Source organism: Microtus ochrogaster, chromosome 4 (genome assembly GCF_000317375.1).
Source record: "Microtus ochrogaster isolate Prairie Vole_2 chromosome 4, MicOch1.0, whole genome shotgun sequence".
Taxonomy (NCBI): Eukaryota; Metazoa; Chordata; class Mammalia; order Rodentia; family Cricetidae; genus Microtus; species Microtus ochrogaster.
This window is the reverse complement of record NC_022011.1, coordinates 32563969-32583191: the sequence shown is the minus strand read 5'-3', so window position 1 is coordinate 32583191 and position 19223 is coordinate 32563969. Positions and strand designations below refer to the sequence as shown.

Here is a 19223-nt window from a genome sequence, read left to right as displayed (position 1 = left end):
GTAGGCATTATCTGGAATGTTTCCTGATTGATGATTGGCGTGGGAGGGCCCAGCCTACTGTGAGCGGTGCTACCCTGGGCAGGTGGGCCTGAATAGGAAGGTAGTTGATTAAGTCAGAGGGGTCAAGCCAGTAAGCGGCCTTCTTCTACAGTCTTGTGCTTGCCCTGATGATGAACTAGTAAGTATAAGAAGAAATAAACCCTTTCCTCTCCCAAGATGTTTTTGGTCAGGGTTTTATCATAGCAACAGAAAGTCAACCAAGACAAGCTGCATTTAGTTACACAACAACCCACGCATTAGCCTGTCTATGCTGAGGGACTATTAGAGGAAGGCAAGTGTCCCTGCACAGCGTCTCTGCTGGCAATAGTCAAAGTGAAGCGGGTGTGTCTGTGAGTGCCACCAGCCTGTGACAGTGGTTGAAAGCAGAAAATTTAGTCACCTGTGAGGCTAAGTCCTGCTTAGCTATGAGATAGAGCTTAGGTCGGCTACTCTCAGTCCTGACTGCATTAAGGTCACGTGGAGAGCTTTGGGAAGACCTTCAGAAGCAGTGCCCCACCCCAAATCTGGATCTTAGATACTGGGGCGTCTAAGCCCGCTAGCAGATGGGAGTCATAGATCAGGAAAGGAGCGTTCCACCACGAGCCTCTCTACTGTAAACTGTCAGGTAACCACCTTCATTCCTCAAAAATTACCTACAGCTGCCTTTTAAAAACTCACAACACAATAAAAATGCTTTTTACTGCTGCTTTTTCTTTTTTCTTAAGTGGGTTGACAAGTCAGGACAAAGTCAGGGCAGAAAAAAATGAAGCCAGGCTTTGGAGAATGGCCACACTGGGGAAGACAAGGCATATGTCTGTTTTGGGATGCATAAGGCAGTTCTCACCTTGGTTCCACTCAAAGCAGAGCGAGAGAGACAGAGAGAGAGAGAACTACAGAGCAGACACCCTGCCTGGTTCCTGCCACCTGCGTCCTGGGAAGCGCAGGGAGCCGCTGCAGTGGAATCCTCTTCATCTGTTTTCTTGTTTGGGATTTCGAGCAAGGTCTCACTGTCGCCCAGGGTGGCCTGAGACTCCAGGCACTCCTCCTGCCTCAGCTGTCTAAATGTGGAGACTTTGAGACTTGTATCCATCTGCCCCTTGGTCAGAATGGAATACACTCTGCACGCTGGCCTCAAGGCTCACTGGCTGAGGTAGCAGAGCTTCGTGCATTGCCCTCACACACCCAGGTGAGAGCCCTGCTCGCCTTGGCAGTGAGCAGCGATGCCCTGGTGGATGGGCACAACATTCACCTGGGGTTTTGCAGCAGGTGGAAAACTCTTCCCAAAGTCGTCTGAAGGTAGAACCTCTCAGGAGTTTGGCTCTGAAGCACGTCTGGAGAGGCCTTGAGAGAACTGATCAGTAACCTTGAAATGGAATCACCTTGTATTACCTAGGTGGGTCATGAGGGACACGTGACTGGATGGAGACTAGAGTGATGCTGGCCAGTTATAAGCCAGGGAGGATGCACAGTCTCTACAGCAGGGTGTTCCCCTTAGCACCTCCAGAGGGCGCACAGATAAGGACACATAGAAACTCATGAAACTGCCTGCCTGCATTCCTTATGCAAGAAGAATGAGCATGTCCTAAGTCTCCTAGTTGCAGGCACCTGGTAGATTCCTGGGCACCTCCATGTTCTCTGATAGCTCATCACCAGAGAGCCAACATTACTCAACCCAACACTGGACTTAACACTGTCCTCGCCTTCCACACTGAAAACACTTCATCTACTCTTGAGAGCCAACGAAATCAACAGGTTTCTTCTGGTCATTATTAGGAATTAGTAAGATGTAACTGTTAAGCCCTTAAAACTGCCTGCCACAACCCAGTAGGACATGCAGGCACTTATTAAATGGGAGTAAGGTTGGGTCCATTTCACGCCCCAGGTTCTGGCTTCCGCGTTCTTTGTTGATGCTTCAGAAGCCAGTATTTAGCTTGAAGCTAGAAATACTTTACTTCACAGGATTTTCTTACTTTGTAGTGAAGGCTGTGGGTAGGCACGGGGCGGACTGGTGCAGCTGTCAAGGGTCCCAGCAACATGTTCACTTCCTTTCATCACTGCCTCCCTCGGAGACACTCAAGCTGCAACCTGGACTAGTCACCCGAATCCTCTACCGATCAAAACTCCTTCTCGTCTCCCTTCCCTGCACTATATTTGAGGAATGGTAAATTGTTTTCTTACCAATACAGACCCCCTCCCCCCGAGACCGCCACTAGGTGACTGATAGGTCCGTCAGACCAAGAACAATGGGCACTTGATCTTGTTGTTGCTCTGGTGTGACCCTATGCACGCCCATTAGCCATTTTGTGGTTTCAACATCTTTAAGCTTTCTGACTAATGCAGCCTTGCAAATATCTAAACATCCTTTTTTGGGCTCCCGTGTACGATACTATCTCCGGACACTGGTAATGAAGAGCACCTGTCCCATGGCTGCACCCTCTCCAGTGCTCTTATGAGCAGTGTGGTCTCTCGGCATTGAAAACAAGAGCTAGCTGGGGGCTCTGCCGCAGCTTACACTTTCCCCCTCTGAGACAGGGTCATTCTATGTGGCCCAGGCTTACTTCAAACTTTCTGTCCTCCTGCTTCAGCCTCCAGAGTGCTGGGATTGAGGGAGCACAACACCTGGCTTCAGCCTGTTTATCACTGTGGTCATGAGGCAGATCTTCCAGGAGGGCACATGGCCCCCTGGATCCCCTTTTCAATCCATATTTAGTGTGTTAACACCTTGCAGAAGAAGCTGGTTTTCTCCTTTCAGCACGTGGGTCTTGGGATTCTAACTCAGATGGCCAGGCTCTGCGGCAGGTCCTTTATCCTCTGAGCCAACTCACCAAATGTTTGAATAAACCATATGCAAGCCCCTGTGCCCAACCCAGGTCTGGAAACACAAAAACCAAAACCAACCACACAAAGAGAAGGTTGGAGCAAAATGAAGCTCACAACTGTAGTCTAGAGACAGGCATGCATTCTTACTAAGACCCTGAAACATATTTGTCTTTCAAGGTTTTCATTAAAAATGCTGGGGATGTTAGCTGACCGCATAGACATGGTTTGGGTGTAGGGAAAGCCCCTCTCACACGCCACTCCACTGGTAGCTGACTGGTCTCAGCATTTTTTGTTCTTAAGTAACGGGACAATACTGAGCAGACTGCTCTCACCCCTTTGGTTGGCCGCAGGATCTCACACATGCTAAGCCAAGGGTCTAGCACTAAGCTACATCCCAGTCCTTTCTATTCTGAGGCAGGGTCTTGCTAAGCTGCTTGAACTGACCCTGACCTCACTGTGGCGTCCAAACTGGCCTGGAACTTACTCTCTTGCCTCAGCCTGGAGTAGAGGGGATTATACTGTGTACCATCACACTGGCTCTAATTCCTTGTTTTAAACTGAGCACCACTCGCCGAGCGGTGGTGGCGCACGCCTTTAATCCCAGCACTTGGGAGGCACAGGTAGGGGGATCTCTGTGAGTTCAAGACCAGCCTGGTCTACAAGAACCAGTTCCAGGACAGGCTCCAAAGCTACAGAGAAACCCTGTCTCGAAAAAAAAAAAAAGTTGAGTACCACTCTTAGTGCTCAGAAGACGAGGCAGGGAATATGCTAAGTTTGGGCATTTGAAGACTGGTATGGAGACAGGGTAGATAGATGGGGTGGGGCTACTGCTGCAGCCATTTCCAGCAGCAGCATCTGGGATATGACCTCTCTAGATTGTACTGTTCAGGGATTTTCTGATTTTGATGGTTGGAATGAGACCAAAATTCCCACAATCCCATACATCTATTTTGGTTTTCTGAGATGTTTCTCTGTAACAATCCTGACTGTCCTGAAACTCACTTTGTAGACCAAACTGACCTTGAACTCACAGACATCCACCTGCCTCTGCCTCCCGAGTGCTGGGATTAAAGTTGTGTGCTACCATGCAGTAGGCCCATATATTTGGTTGAACCATTTGTGAAGAATTCAGAGGTGTGGCCTTGTTGGAAAAGGGTGTGTCACTGGGGGTGGACTTTAATGTTTCCAAGACTCCTGTGATTCCCAGTGCTCAGTGTGCCTCTTGCTTGTGGATCAAGATGTAAGCTCTCAGTTGTTCCTTCCCTCTGCCATCATGGCCTCTAAGCCCCTGAAACCACAAGCTGGATTAAACACTTCCTTTTATAATGTACCCGAGTCATGGTGTTCTATCACAGCAGTAAAGAAATAATTAAGATACTCGGTTATTTCTGGCTCAGGCAATTCAAAAGACAACTGTAGTTACTGAATCAGAAATGCATAAAAAATTGATTTATTCTGAAAGACTACTTAAGAGAAAAGTGCTTCCATCAGAAAAACACAAAATACGATTTTTAAGACAGCAATGTAATACTTAGATTTAAGGACACAAACATGTCAAAGGAATCGAGCTGCGACCTTTCCTTACTAGAAAGCACAGGGCCTGCCTGTGTGTCACTGTAGGGCTCTTAGCCTGGAGTCTAGGTGGCTCAGATCTTCCTGGTGGTGTCTGGGTTTGTTCAGGAATCCCCAGTCTTGACTTCACTCCACTAACAGAAAGTGGCGACCTTGTTTCTCCCGTGCCTTCTCCTTTGAGGTAGCTGTCCCACCAGAGTGAAGAGTAAAGCTGTGGACAACAGGGAACGACTCTGAAGGGCCTGTTCTGGTCACCATACAAGACCTGCTTCCAGGGCTGCTGGGAGCCATGGAAGACAAGGGGAGCCCAAAGCAGGGCTCTCCAAGCGTAATTTCAAGGAGATGCAGAGCGAACAAAGTCCACGCTGACACAGCAGGCCGCTGCTCTGCAGTGGGCTCTAAAGGTTCATGAGCTGACTCTCCTGCCTGTAAACTACAGCAGACAACCAGATGCACAAAAGCACAGACGAAACAGCCCTGGGTGGCCGAGGGGAAAACAGGGAAGGCAGCTGTGAGATGCCAACTGGACAGAGGCCCAGGATCGAGTGTGGAGAGGTGTCCCTCCTCAGGGGTGAACAGGGCATTCTGCAGAAGGGTAAAGCAGTAGCAGCTGGAGTGTGGACACATGGGATGGACGCACCAAGTGTCAGGCAGCAGGCAGGGCCCAGCACTGGTCAGAGCAGAGGGATCTAGGGCTAGAATTCCAGTACCAGCAGGGAAGCAGGTCTGAGAAGCAGACCATGAGGGACACAGATACAGTGGCTCCTGTGAAGTCTAGGCCTATGGACCCAGGGCGTGGAAAGGGGAGGCAAGGAAAGCTGCAGCTTAGGCAGAATGTCCAGAAAAGAGCTGTATGCACTCATACACAGAGAGAGGACAGGTCCAGCAGCAACACCTCCAAGACCCAGAAGGAAGGGAGATGAACTGGCTCAAAGCACAGCAGGAGGCAGGGGTTGTACCACAGGGCTTGTGAGGGTCTGAGAGCTCCACATGCAAGGTGACATGGACCGAAGCAGGAATGGGCAGGAGTGCGGCCTCCCTTCCCTGCCATGGGTTCTGCATTTCTTCAATCTAGGATCTTGCTTCCTCAAGTGGAGGAATGGGGCCCACAGGTCAGAAGCAGTCCCAAAGGGAGTTGCACACAGCAGAAAACAAGACAAGAGAAGGAAGGAATACCATGGATGACAGAAGAGGGTTTTGCAATGAAAAGCTGAAGGAACCTATAGCTACTGCACTCTCAACACAGGGAAGTGGTGTGGCTGAGAAGTGGGAAGGGTTTGGGTCCTTAGACTGGATAATTCTTAGAGGCCATTGGGTCCTGCTGAGATCACATGGCCAACGGAGATCACCCATTCAAGAATCTTGAACCTTGTGTAGACACAGGGCCAGGAGGTAGGGTAGAAGGCAGGAAACATATTTCGAGGGCCTGGCAGAGAACCACTCAGCGGCTTCCTTCAGGGTTCGTGTGTGGTTGAGAGCTGCAGGACAGTCAGAAGTAGAGGGAATCTGGAGGGGAAGAGACTGGGAGACCAGAGTTAAGGGACGGAAGGAGAGGAGCAGCTAGACAAGGCAGCAGCCAGCTATCACTGGATGGATAGAGTCAAGGGAAGAACAGGGGCGCAGCCATCCAGTGGTGGAGAAAGAGCCTGAAGCAGAGGGATGTGAGGGAAGAGGCCACAGCAGCACCAGCTCAGCCACACTACTCTGCTATCTAACGGAAAAGGACCATGTCTGACAGGATTTTCGTGGGATGCTGACCTCCAGGCATGACACTGCCGTGTCCTCAACTCCCAGCAGCTATGCATGTGAGATAGGCCTATACTCAGGCATGGGAGAGGTTCACAAGGCCCCATCCCTCGCCAGGATGCACCAGGAGACTTTCCTGGGTGGTACAGATGCCTAGGAAATTGACGTGTTCCTATCAGTGATCCCGATTCCCGGAATTAGACTTGGGTGGAACCATTTCTTTGGTTTGTTGACGGTGCCTCCTGTGGAGTAAGTAGCTATGTTAACTAAGAGACCAGCTGTTTGCAGTACCTTCAGAAGTCCTGAGGCTTGTAGACTGCACAGTCGCTGCCCACATCCCACTCCATCCTCTGGAAGAAGCAGACCATGGCGCTCTCCAGCAACAAGCCACTCAGCACGGCCAACAGGGACAGCCTGCGACTGGTGTTCAGAGTCACTAGGAAACAAAGGCAGCAAGGTGTCCTAGGAACTCCCGAGACACGACAGCAGGGCCTATGTGCTTCAAGGTGCTGAGCTGAGGAACCCGCCCTGCCCTACAGGTCCTGAAATGAAGTCTCTGCTTCTAATACCAGCGCCAAGCTCTTCTCAAGCAGAGGCAGAAGCCCATGAAATAAGAGAATAAATCTAGGTGTGGCGGTGCCTGCCTGTAATCCCAGCACTTAGAAGGTTCATATAGGTGGACTGCCTATATGAGTTTAAGGGCAGCCGGGTCTACACAGGGAGACTTGTCTCAAAACAACCACCACCATCCAACTTGAAGGTCTGAAGAAACTGACAGAAAGGAAGCCCCATTTGCAGTGCCACAGAGCAGGAAGAGCAGCACTGAGACTGCAATTCACAGCAGTGCTTTTCAGTGCCTAAAAGGGAAGACTCTGACTGGCGGGGACTGTCTTCGCATGGGAGGCAGGCACCCAATGTTTTCTCTTGGCCAGACATCTGCTCAGTCTGGTCACTGTGTGCGGGCACATTCTCCTCACAGCCCCTTAAAGCCATTCAAGTGGAGGTAACAAAAGGCTGATGCCTGGCCCACGGGAGGGACGGTGTGCGTGAATGTGCTCTGAACGTGTAGTACCATAAGGCTGAACTGGATGACGCAAGTGTCTGCTGTGTGTCCTCAGGACCAACACGGGTCTGTGGAGAGCTCATGTTCTGAAACTCTGACGCCCCGGGGCCAGGACCTCAGCCTTCCATAACGGCTGGAAGCAGACATGTCTAATGAAAGGGCACACTCACCTCTGATGGCCTGGAAATTTGATGTCAGGACAAACACTTTGATGAGCTTGAGGCACAAGGGTGTGTAGTCGTGCTCCCAGATGACGGCCGGGATGAGCAGGAGCTTCCCATAGCTGGACAGCAGCAGTGCTTTCAGGAGCAGGACGAGGTTGGGCTTCTTCTCTGCTGTCGTGGGTTGCTCTACCCACAGGAAAGCAAAAATGCCAGCAAAAAAGGCAGCTTGTTCTGTGGAGCAAAAAAAAAAAAACAGAGATGTCCCACCCATTCTAACCCCTGGAAAACAAAGAAACCCTATTTCCAACTCAGCAGATGTCCTAAGAAACACCTTCATAATATCATTTTCTTACACAAGCACACACAGGTTTTGTGTCCTTCCCCCCCCCCCCCCCCCCCCGCAGTTGGTCTCAAAACTTCTGACCTTACTGCATCTCTAAGTTCTGGGATCAGCCAGGTGGTGGTGGCGCACACCTTTAATCTCAGCACTCGGGAGGCAGAGGCAGACGGGTCTCTGTGAGTTAGTGGTGGCACACACCTTTAATCTCAGCACTCAGGAGGCAGAGGCAGACGGATCTCTGTGAGTTAGAGGCCAGCCTGGTCTACAGAGCGAGTTCCAGGACATCCAGGACTATACAGAGAAAACCTCTCTCAAAAAACCAAACAAGGGGGTTGGAGAGATGGCTCAGCGTTTAAGAGCATTGCCTGCTCTTCCAAAGGTCCTGAGTTCAATTCCCAGCAACCATATGGTGGCTCACAACCATCTGTAATGAAATCTGGTGCCTTCTTCTGGCCTTCAGGGATACACACAGACAGAATATTGCATACTAAATAAATAAATATTAACAAAAAACCCCAAAACAACAAACAAAAATAAAACAGTTCTAGGATCCAGATGTGGGCCAGCAGTCCTGAGAAGGCTTCCCTTTAAAGCCTGGAATCATGTTGTGTTTTACTCTTGGATTGGTGAAATGCTTGAGCTTTCTTTTCTAAGGTTTATTTTACTTTTAATTATCTGTGCGTGTCTATGTGTGGGTACACACACACATACACACACACACACACACACACACACACACACACACACACACACATCTATGAGTGCCAGTGTCTATGGAGGCCACAAGAGGGTATTTGGTTCCCTGAAGTTGGGTTACCGTTAGCTGTGAGACACCCTGTATGGGTGCTGGAAACCAAACTCCGGTCCTCTGCCAGACCTGCACAAGCTCTGAGGCACCGAGCTCTCTCTCCAGTCCCCTCAAGTATTTTTTCAGTATTACTATCTCTAAGATATACATGGTAATAAATCCTGTATATTTCAAGTTTTAATTTAACAGACAATAAGCATTCACATTAAGTTTTCGTTTTTTTTGAAGACAGGGTTTCTCTGTGAAACATTCCTGGCTATCCTGAAACTCGCTCTGTAGACCAGGTTGGCCCCGAACTCATAGAGATCCACCTGCCTCTGCCTAACGGCGTGCTCCATCACCGCCCAGCTTTCACATTAATTTTTATTTTTTTAAATATTTATTTATTTATTATGTATACAATATTCTGTCTGTGTGTATGCCTGCAGGCCAGAAGAGGGCACCAGACCCCATTACAGATGGTTGTGAGCCACCATGTGGTTGCTGGGAATTGAACTCAGGACCTTTGGAAGAGCAGGCAATGCTCTTAACCTCTGAGCCATCTCTCCAGCCCCTCACATTAATTTTTAAAGTTGCAATGGAATCCAAATTATATCTTAATTACAGACCAAATATGTATTATGATTATTAAAAACAGTCATAAATCCAAGTAAAGAAACCACAACCCACCCTGGATTCTAACCAGCAAAGGAGAGAACATCAGTGTTTTGTGTTTTCCACTGATGCCCTCCAGTCCACTACATGCACACAGAATAGTTCTCACATAAGGCAGTAATGCTGGACAGTGAGTGAGTGACCCCAGTCTAACCAAGGCACGTGCTCAGGCTGGACTGTATGCCCATCTATCTGTATGCAATCCTTCATTTAGCCATCAGACAAATGTCTACCGAGGAGTCATGACAGGCCAAACACTCAATGGGTTTAATGTAAGTAGGCGAAGGCAAATCAGTAAGAAGTTAATAATAACCACAGCACTTGTGTTAGATGAGATAGTGTGCACAGCGCAGCACAGTAGTAAATAGGGCTATCAGGAAGACGTGTTATCAGGACAAGTGTCACCAAGATGAGATTGAAGCCAAGACCTCAGAGATATGAGGAAGTCAGACATGGGGACATCATGGACACGCGCTGGAGGCTCACTGAATGTGCCAAAAGCAGCTGGGTTAGAGTGGGCCGGAGTGGTGGCAGAAGGTGCAGTAAGATCCATGGGAGGAAGGGGCTGGTCCGACTGTGAAGACTGCCAGTATACAGAAAGCAGGGAAGAGCTACATATGTGGGCCGTAGGCTTATCAGAAAGGGAACATTTTATATGAAGAGACCTTGCAGTATAGCAACAGGTCTGAGCCATTTATTCTAACTTGTATAAAGTCCCAGCCGGATCTGAAGGCAATGGGAAGCAGGTGCAGAACTACTCTGAAGGTAGAATAAATGACGGTTTCACCGAATAAACAGAGCTCCAAAGAAAGGTTTCAGGCTGGACCCCAAGGCCTTTGATCTTGACAACCTGCAGTGGGAGGCTGTGGGCAGAGGCAGAGTAAGACCAGGCTTAGAGATGGCAACTTACTAGCTGTCCAGCGGGGCTGGTAAGAAGCAGGCAAACACAGGGTCCAGAGGTCAGGAGAAAGGCCTAGGTCAGACGTGGACACCTGGGAGTTCTGAGCAGATCCATGAGATGCAAGGGAGGGCAGGGATGATGGCAGATAGAGAGGGCAAAAGAGGGCAAATGGTCTAGAATAAGATGTGGAAGGTACCACACTCAGAGACTTCCTGAAACAGTGCCTTGTAATCAGCTGAAGGGCTATTTTGAATTTATTTTTAAGATGGAGTCTTACTGTGTTGCCCAGACTGGCCTCAAAGCTTCTGGTTTCCAGCAACTCTTCTGCCTTAGCCCCTAGAGTAGCTGGGAGCACAGGTGCCTGCCACAGCCTGGCCTAAGCCAGAGGCCCCTGAGGCAGAGAAGGATGAAAACTAAAATGTTGTCACAGACAGGAACTCAGTGCAATTTGGACCTTGGCAAGAAAGCCAGGATTTCAATTTCAATGAGAGACGCTTCCCACACACAGGTAAGTTTGGGGGTTGTTCGATTCCTTGGATATAGTCCCACAAGCAGCAAACTTACTGCCAGACATATGCATGAAGCAGTTAGCCTAATGCACTGGGAAACAGCAGGCAGTTATTAATGTGTCCTCAGTGAGAGGACCTGATGCAATCTTTAAGAAGTTAAAAACGGCTTAGAGTATTTTACAAAATGTCCTAGTCTGATCAGTACACTGTTATTATCTCTCTACCAAATTTTTAAGACAAAGCAAGCAGGTAATTCAGATTCCCCGAGGAGGTTAGTCAGAGCTGAAGATGTGGTCTCCAGTCCTGCACTAACTGTCTTACCGTGTGTCTTAGCTTCACTCAGAGCAATGAGCTGCTGGTTAGCACTCGCTTACCAAAAGAAGCAATCACAAACATCCTGTAGAAATCCCACTCCTTGGCATAGCGGATCAAGTCATCAGGGGCTGTGCTCTGGCTTGAGTCTTGCAGCTGCCACCACCTCAGGTATGCTTCACAAAGCAAACAAAAGATGCAGAGTTTCCCATGGATCTGACAGTCAAAGACAGTGTCCTCGGGTCAGGTAAAGCATTCGGCTGACTGCACGCCGACAGGCACACTGCAGGTAAGCAGCTGTAGGGCTTATTTTGCTTTCTGAGATTAGTCTTGCTGTGTAGCCAAGGCTGGTCTGACACTTCAGAGAGCCCTCCTGCCTTAGCCTTCCGAGTACCAAGACTATACATGTGTGCATGTTCACTTAGTAGTCGTACCAAGAATGCCCCATGTGGATTTTCCAGTGTTATTAACTGGTTAATTGCAGTAGTTACGTAAGTCAGAAGTTCTTAACTAGCAGTGTCTATTGGAACCTCACAAGGAATTCCAAACTTGACCATCAGAGGACCCAGTCTGGGGTCAGCTTTTTAGAAGTAAGACGTGGATAGGTGTATTTTGCAGAATTCCTGGGGAGACCCTATGTGCATTCCTATAGGGATTACTGCTTTTAACAGTCAGCTCTCATCCGCACACAGCCAAATACAACATATATGTGGCGGACACCAGTGGAAAAGTCACAAGAGAATCAATCTAATCGAAAGCTTTTTTTGTTTGTTTGTTTTTCCAAGGCAAGTTTCTCTGTGTAGTCCTGGCTTTCCTGAAACTCACTGTGTAGACCAGAATGGCCTTGAATCCACCTGCCTCTGTCTTGAGTGTTGGAATTAAAGGTGTGCATCACCATGCCCAGCTAATCTAAAGATTTGAGAACACCACATAAACTATTAATCTGAACAGGAATTAAAAAAAAAAAACAAAAACCAAAACACACACACACACACACACACACACCCCAAAGCCTTTTGGCTGAATGAGTATTAGGCCAATGAAAGAGAAAAATACATATGGTAGAAATGGGCTGGAACCTCTTAAGGTAGTAAAATTTTTACTGAATTGGAAAACACTATGTGGAAAGAATGGGCCTTTCTCAATCTGATGATCTTTCCTGCAAACTGAGCTTTCTCCAGTAAGTTACCATGGGTATGAGAAAGCACGTGGGAACCTGAACTGAACAAGTCCCAGGGCCTGAGGCTCCTCAGCTGGCACACAGATCCTCTGGTTGCACTCTAGAAGCATCTGGGAAGGGGTGTAGGCCATCCACAAAGATGTTGGGGAGTGTTACTTCAAGATGTATTACTTTTGTTTATGTTGCATTTGTTTAACTCTGTGAGGCTGTGTTACTGTGCCTGTCTACAACACCTGATGGGCTAATAAGGAGCTGATTGGCCAATAGTGAGGTAGGAGAGAGGAATAGGAGGGGCTAGCAAGCAAAGAGGATAAATATGAGAAATTTGGGAGAAAAGGATCTGGCGATGAGAGAGGAAGGAGAAGGAATTCAGAGGCCAGCCACCCAGCTACAGTCAGACATGAAGTAAGAAGACAAGAAAAGGTACACAGGAATAGAGAAAGAAAAAAGACCCAAGGCCAAAGAGAGATGGAATAATTTAAGTTAAGAAAAGCTGGCAAGAAAGAAGCCAAGCTAAGGCCGGGCATTCATAACTAAGAATAAGACTTCATGTGTGATATATCTGGGAGCTGGGTCGTGGGCCCCCCAAAAAGTCAAAAGACTAAAGAGCCAAAAGAGAAAAATATCACACAACACAAAGACACTGAGCCAGCCTGTGGAGATCTCCTGCACCCCCCCCAGGAATTTTCAGTGTGTAAGCAAGCTTGAAAATCAACACTCTGGTTACTTTAAAGGCCTTGTTTGAGTTGGAGAGATGGCTCAGTAGTTAAGAGCACTGACTGCTCTTCCAGAGGTCCTGAGTTCAGTTCCCAGCACCCACAAGATGGCTCCCAGCCATCTGTAGTGGGGTCTAACGCCCTCTTCTGGCCTGCAGGCACACATGCAGCTAGAGCACTTATCACATATAAATATCTTTTTTTTTAAAAGACCCTGATTATTTGAGGGACAGACTACTGTGCTGTCTACTTCTGCCCAAACTTAGTGGTGTCACATTAAGCAAATAAGAACATATGCCCAATTAAATTTGAATTTTAGATTCACAGCAAATAATCTGTCTTAAGTATATTCCATGCAATAATTGGGATAGACTGAATGCTAATAAAAATTTAAACTTCTACAACTTACATTTATTTTAGTGTTGAAAAGAATATGCCTATAGGCCTGAGCTTTGCACAAAATGGCATTAATCAAGATAATAACAGGATCATACTCAATGTATTTGTCTACTGGCTTCTGGCAAGATTTCTGAAAAAAAAAAACCAAAGTAATATCAGAGCAAATAAATTAATACATTCTGAAATTTTAAAGAACTTAAAGTCTATTTCCAACCTCCCCAATGACAAGTATATAAGCATGTATTTAAAATGCTCAGTTTAAAAATGCTCACCCATGTAAGAAGTGGCTTCACAATGATAAAATATTAGCTTTTAGCTAAAATAGTAATAGTTTAAATTTATATTCAAGAATCCAAAAAGAAAGCCAGGTGTGGTAACACATAGCTGTAACCCCAGCATTAAGGACACAGAGGCAGGAGGAGTCTGAGGTCAGCATGCACTGACTAGGGAGATCCTGCCTCAAGACCAAAACAAAACAGAAAATAACATCAGAAAAGAATTTGATTTAAAGACCCACGGCAGGCACAAAGTATTTCAGAAGATTCTTTCAATTCCACTTTTGGTTTGTATGATTTTGTAAAAAGCAAATTACTAACACACTGGCTGACAGGCTGCGATCTAGACCGTGGCTCAGGATTTGGAGGAAGGTGTTCAACAAAGTTCCTATCTCTAGCTTCTGAGCCACAGATGGATCAAGATCAGGGTACAATGTCCGTGACCCAAAGTTTGGAATTTTCTTCAGTGAGATCAAGAACCTGGGAAACACACACACACACACACACACACACACACACACACACACACACACACACACTTTCTCTCTCCTACCACAGAGACAGTGAAGAGTGCTGTGCTATGCATGAACTCGGGTTGTACAGCCTGGGTCTATGTCACACTAATCAAGACTCCCTCAGCTTCCAAAGAGGACATTCTGAAAGGCTGACAGGATAAGAGAGAAACTGAAATAATAATAACAGGCACACAAATATACCAGGATCACCTTTTAGTTACATCAAAACCTAGAAGGAAAGCCAAGTGCATTGGAGGGCTGTCACCCTGTACTTCAACACAATAAAACAGATTCTCCACTTAACTCATGCCATTGTAAGAAATAACATGTTTTCCCAGATACCGGGTCAAACAGTAGTTGTGCTACTCCCTCAAATGTGAATCTGTCAAAATGGAGGCACAGAGGTTCATATTTTTTCAGATTACCTGAGCAAAGACTGAGTTAAAGATTAACCACAGGGGCTGGAGAGATGGCTCAGTGGTTAAGAGCATTGCCTGCTCTTCCAAAGGTCCTGAGTTCAATTCCCAGTAACCACATGGTGGCTCACAATCTGTAATGAGGTCTGGTGCCCTCTTCTGGCCTACAGACATACACAGACAGAATATTGTATACATAATAAATAAATAAATAAACATTAAAAAAAAAAAAGATTAACCACAAACTCAGGACAAAAGCTTTCCCAGATCCCCCTTCCTTTGCCTGTCTCCTCTCCTCACATGAGGCTCAAGCCCAGAGATGCAACATTATTGTTTAAAAAAACCCTGTCAAGGTGGTAAGTCCCTTTCTAAATCCTACTTTCAGAAAGAACCCCAAACTTAGATTAGGAGTCAGATAATTTTTGGAAGCAGGAGGGGAAAGCCGGCATCAGGACACACAGCTCCTATTCCTTCGGTATCCTGTGTTAGGCTCATGCCCATGCAGTGATGTTAGGAAATCACAAGAGCTCTCTCCGTCTCAGAGCTTCATGGGCCCCCAGAATTAATTACCTGGCCTCATTATTCTCTCCCCTCAGGGTTAGAAGAGGAAGAAAGCAAGCCACCATGCCATCTGAAGGATGCTGGTGACCTGAAACCAAAGAGGTTACTTCTAGTACCAGGTAATATGCTGTGTGCTGTCCAGCCTCCTTCCACAGCACCCCACAGATAGGAACCTCGCTTCAGTCACCTGATCTCGATCACTGGGACTGCTTGCCATCCCTCAGCGCCCCCTCTACTCTTTCCTCTTGCCTTCGGTTTGAACAGAAGGAGGAAACACCACACACACACACACACACACACACACACACACACACAGCAGAACAACTATCTGGAAGTTTACTACTTTTAGTAAAAACCAGAAAAACTTGAGGTAGGGTCTCTAAGCCAGACTGTCCTCAAAATCATGTGTAGGGGACAGGAGAAATGGCCTAGTGGTTAGGAACACTTGTGCTGTTCTGGCAGGGACCTTGGGTTCAGCTACCAACAGACACACACACACACACACACACACCCGCAAACAGCTTTTAACTTCAGGTCCTTCTGTCTCCACCTCCCAAATGCAGGGATTACTGGTGTGCATCCCATGCCTCATGGGTTCATGTAGTGGAGCTGGAATCTAAGATTTCACGCACTTGGGCCAAGCAAGCACCCTACCAACTGAGCAACGTCCCTGGCGGTAGGGAATGCTTTCTATTTTGGTTAAATTGTTCCATTCGGTACATTTACTATTTCATTGACAAGTACCCTGAGAAGGCACAGGAGAAATCTCTAGAGCACCAGCCCTGAAACACTGGTTCCACCTCCTCAGGCTCAACATGAAAATGACACGCTTCCCGCTACAGGGCCTACTTCCCTAGGGAATCACATCTCTCTCCATTCATTCGTTTGAGACAGGGTCTCTCAGGGTAACCCAGGCTGGCGTCGAGTTCGCGATCTACCTCCTGCCAGGCATGCGAGCGGAATGCTGGAGTCACAAAAATGCGTTAGCACTCCCGGGGGTCATAAGTCTAGCTGACGTCCTCGTGAACCCCCTGCTTTCTCTTTCCCACCATCATACGCGCCTCGCCCCCAATCCCCGGGCGTTAGGGTTCGCCTCCCTGGCCGCGCCCCGCCCCCGGCGCGCTCACGCAGATGGTTATCTTGAGTACGCCGTGGCTGTAGTCACGGTACAGCTCCCGGGCCTCCCGGTTGCACTCGATACAACGGTACAGGCAAGGGGAGGCAGCCGTCGCCGCGCCCTCGGTGCCCTTCCCGGACCGCGTCCCTCTACGCCCGCCCGTCCCCATGCCTTCAATACAGCCTCTACTTCCGGGCTTTGGCGGAAGTCACCTTCACTAGACCTGGAAAGGCGCGCGCAGGGGCTTTCTGGGACTTGTAGTGCGGATGCTGGCTGCGTGTTTGAGGCTGAGAGGACTCGGACTACGACTCCCGGGGGGTACTGCGGTCGCGCGCCGCGCCCACCTGCCCGCGGCTGGCAGAGCACGGCCGCGCCTGCGCCGTGCAGGAAGATGGCACCTGCCGGCCGCGGTTGCGGCTGCTGGGGCGGCTCGGGCGCCGGGGTGGTGCTGTTGCTGCTGGGGGCGCTGGCCTGCGCGCGGGCCACTGAGCACTATTCTCCGCTGTCCTTGCTGAAGCAGGAGCTTCAGCACCGGCAGCAGCAGGAGGCCCCGGCGGGCGGCGGCTGCCCGCAGTCGGGGGACTGGGCGGACCAGTACCCGGAGTGCGGTGAGTGGGCCGGGCTGCCCTCTTCCCGCGGCCGCCCCTGCCCAGCGTGGAAGCACCTGGGAGGTGGAGAGAGCGGGGATGGGCTCAGGCGGGCGATGGGGACGCGGAGCCGTGCTGGCATGGGCCAGGAAGTCCGACTTCCTTTCTGCCTGCCTGGGTGGGTGTCTTGGGTTCAGTCCTCACCCCAGGAATCCAACCCTGAGAGGTTGGGTCTGCAGGGTGACATCAGCACTGGCCTATGCCACTCAGATGTACCTCCGAGGGTGGCGCCTCAGATATGGATCCTGGGTGCTTTGCAGTCACTCGGGCTCATTCATTGAAGTGAAGCGCTGTAGACCTGTAGAATAAGTCATGGAAGACAACGCTGGGCAAAATACACATACTCGTTTTCCGTCTTGAGTTGTACACTGGGCATTTTTTTTTTACCTGTCAGTACCCTCCTCACCATCCCTTCCCCTCCGTGCATTACCCTACTAGCACCTGGCTTTTAAGACTCCCCTCTGGTCAGCACCTTATGCCTGCCCAATCACTACCCAATGTCTTGGCTGAGATGAAATCTCAAGATGAGCCCAATCTGATTTTCTTTAACCACCATCTGGCTTGGATAAAGTCTCAGTTACCGACAGTGACTTATTGTGACTTTTTTGTGGTCTGCCGTGTCTGCCAACAGCATGGTTGGTGTGAACTTAGTGAAACGAATGCCCCTTGTAAATGTCACCTCTGAGTCTGAGCAAAGGAGTTACCACTTTACGAATTTGTCTGTAAATCGGAGATCCTGTTTACTTGAATGCGAGGTTTTATTTTCCTCATTTAGCCTTGTTAGTTTGGTGGGTTAATTTACCATAAAAGCAATAGTCACCCTGTTGCATGGCAGCTCCTTATCTCAGAAGGGAAAACTGAAGCACGATAGAAACTAGTTCCAAAGTCTCGGCTGTAGAAGAATAAAGAATACTGCTGCAGGCGGTTGTTGCTTTGCATTTTCTGTTTTTGAGAAAGGGTCTCTCTGTAGCTCAGGCTGGCTTTGGGCTTACATTTAGTATGATCCGTCTGCTTTAGCCCCGCAAATGCTGGGATCACAAGTGTGAGCTACTATGCTCAACTTTGCAGACAGGTTTTTGTCTTAACTGCCAAGTGGTTGTAGGAAATGTCTCTTAATCTGTTTCTCTTGATCCTGTACAATTATATGGAAATTGAACCCTGTAATGTCTCCTTAGGTACCTATCTTAGACTCGGGACAAATTTAGAACAAGCAACTAGGGCTGCAGAGATGGCTCAGAGGTTAACAACTCTGGCTGCTCTTCCACAGGTCCTGAGTTCAATTCCCAGCAACCACATGGTGGCACACAACCATCTGTAATGAGATCTGGTGCCCTCTTCTGACGTACAGGCATACATGGCAGGCAGAACACTGTATACATAATAAACAATTCTTTAAAAAAAAAAAAAAAGAACGAGCAACTAAGCCTGTCATAGCCTACTCCAGTACCACCAACACAATGACCTACTCTTGATGATGTCCAAACTGATCAGGTCTCTGAAATCCTTCAGGTCTGACCTTACCATGAGGGCACTTTTACTCTTACCATGGTCACTTAACTGCCTGCCACATCAAGCCAGACTCTAGACTTGGGGTCTAGACTTGGGGCAAAGAGCAGTGTGACTGTCCCTCAGAGTTGTTCTCAGATTCAGGTTGCTGAGGTGCTGCCGGTTTGGGTCTGCAGCTGGTGAGCCATCTCGTAGTTGTCCTCATAGGGTCGAGCCTCCAGCAGTGGAAGGTGCACATGGCTCTAGTGTGAGCTTTGTAGCCTGTAGGTGTCTGTCAGCGACTGGCTGGCCTACCTGGTCCCAGGGAATCTCTACATCCTCAGACCTACAAGCATGCTATGTGTCTTTGCCCTGGGTTTACGTGTTTCCCAGCTTATAGTGATATTTTGGATTCCGGTACATTTTTATGTTTCTTACTGAAAATAATTTATATTTATGATCTTAGTTTCCCATGAAAAAAATAACATTAAAAAATGTATGTCTTTATGTCTTTGTTGGGGTGGGAGTTGTATCTGTGGATGGATATTCACTGAGGTCAGAAGGGGGCACCAAATCCCTTGAAGCTGGAGTTATAGGTGGTTGTGAGTGCTGGGAACCAAGCGTGGATCTTAACCACTGGGCCATCTTCAGCCCTGAGAAAACAATCTTACTCTTTCAAAAGAGAAGAAACCATCTGGTATATTATTTGCTTCTGCTTTTTGTTTCTTTTTCTGCTTTGTTTTGCATGTGACTTGGTACACTAATTTAAGCTAGCCTGGGGTGGAATTCAGTGTGTAGCTCAGACTGTCCTTGCGTTTGTGATTGTCTGTGCTGAGAATAAAAGCATGAGCCATCAAACCTGAACATTTTATTTTTAAAATAAAAGTTAAACTGGAGCTGGGCGGTGGTGGTGCACGCCTTTAATCCCAGCACTCGGGAGGCAGAGGCAGGCGGATCTCTGTGAGTTCGAGACCAGCCTGGTCT

The 19223-nt window shown here is 48.2% G+C and overlaps 2 protein-coding genes across 9 annotated transcripts in view; one reads left to right on the top strand and one right to left on the bottom strand.

Moving 5' to 3' along the window:
• Positions 1-4278: 4278 nt before the first annotated feature.
• On the bottom strand, positions 4279-16284 carry Arv1 (ARV1 homolog, fatty acid homeostasis modulator). Of its 2 annotated transcripts, none has more exons than XM_005345879.3 (6): positions 16118-16284; positions 13234-13353; positions 10991-11144; positions 7411-7635; positions 6469-6613; positions 4279-4642 (listed from the first exon to the last, which is right to left on the bottom strand). In XM_005345879.3, exons 1-5 carry the CDS (start codon positions 16274-16276, stop codon positions 6471-6473), a joined length of 801 nt encoding a protein of 266 aa, XP_005345936.1. In that variant the 5' UTR covers positions 16277-16284; the 3' UTR covers positions 4279-4642; positions 6469-6470. The 2 variants fall into 2 exon arrangements, with proteins under 2 accessions (XP_005345936.1, XP_026634538.1); XM_026778737.1 differs by lacking the exon at positions 16118-16284 and adding an exon at positions 14439-14527.
• Positions 16285-16482: 198 nt separating this feature from the next.
• The window catches only part of Ttc13 (tetratricopeptide repeat domain 13), a 54362-nt gene continuing 51621 nt past the window's right edge, over positions 16483-19223 (top strand). For all 7 annotated transcript variants that reach the window (XM_005345878.3, XM_013346011.2, XM_026777282.1 and 4 more), the window contains exon 1: positions 16483-16715. In XM_005345878.3, coding sequence (XP_005345935.2) covers positions 16499-16715 — 217 coding nt within the window. In that variant the 5' untranslated portion in view covers positions 16483-16498. The remainder of the gene's footprint in view (positions 16716-19223) is intronic.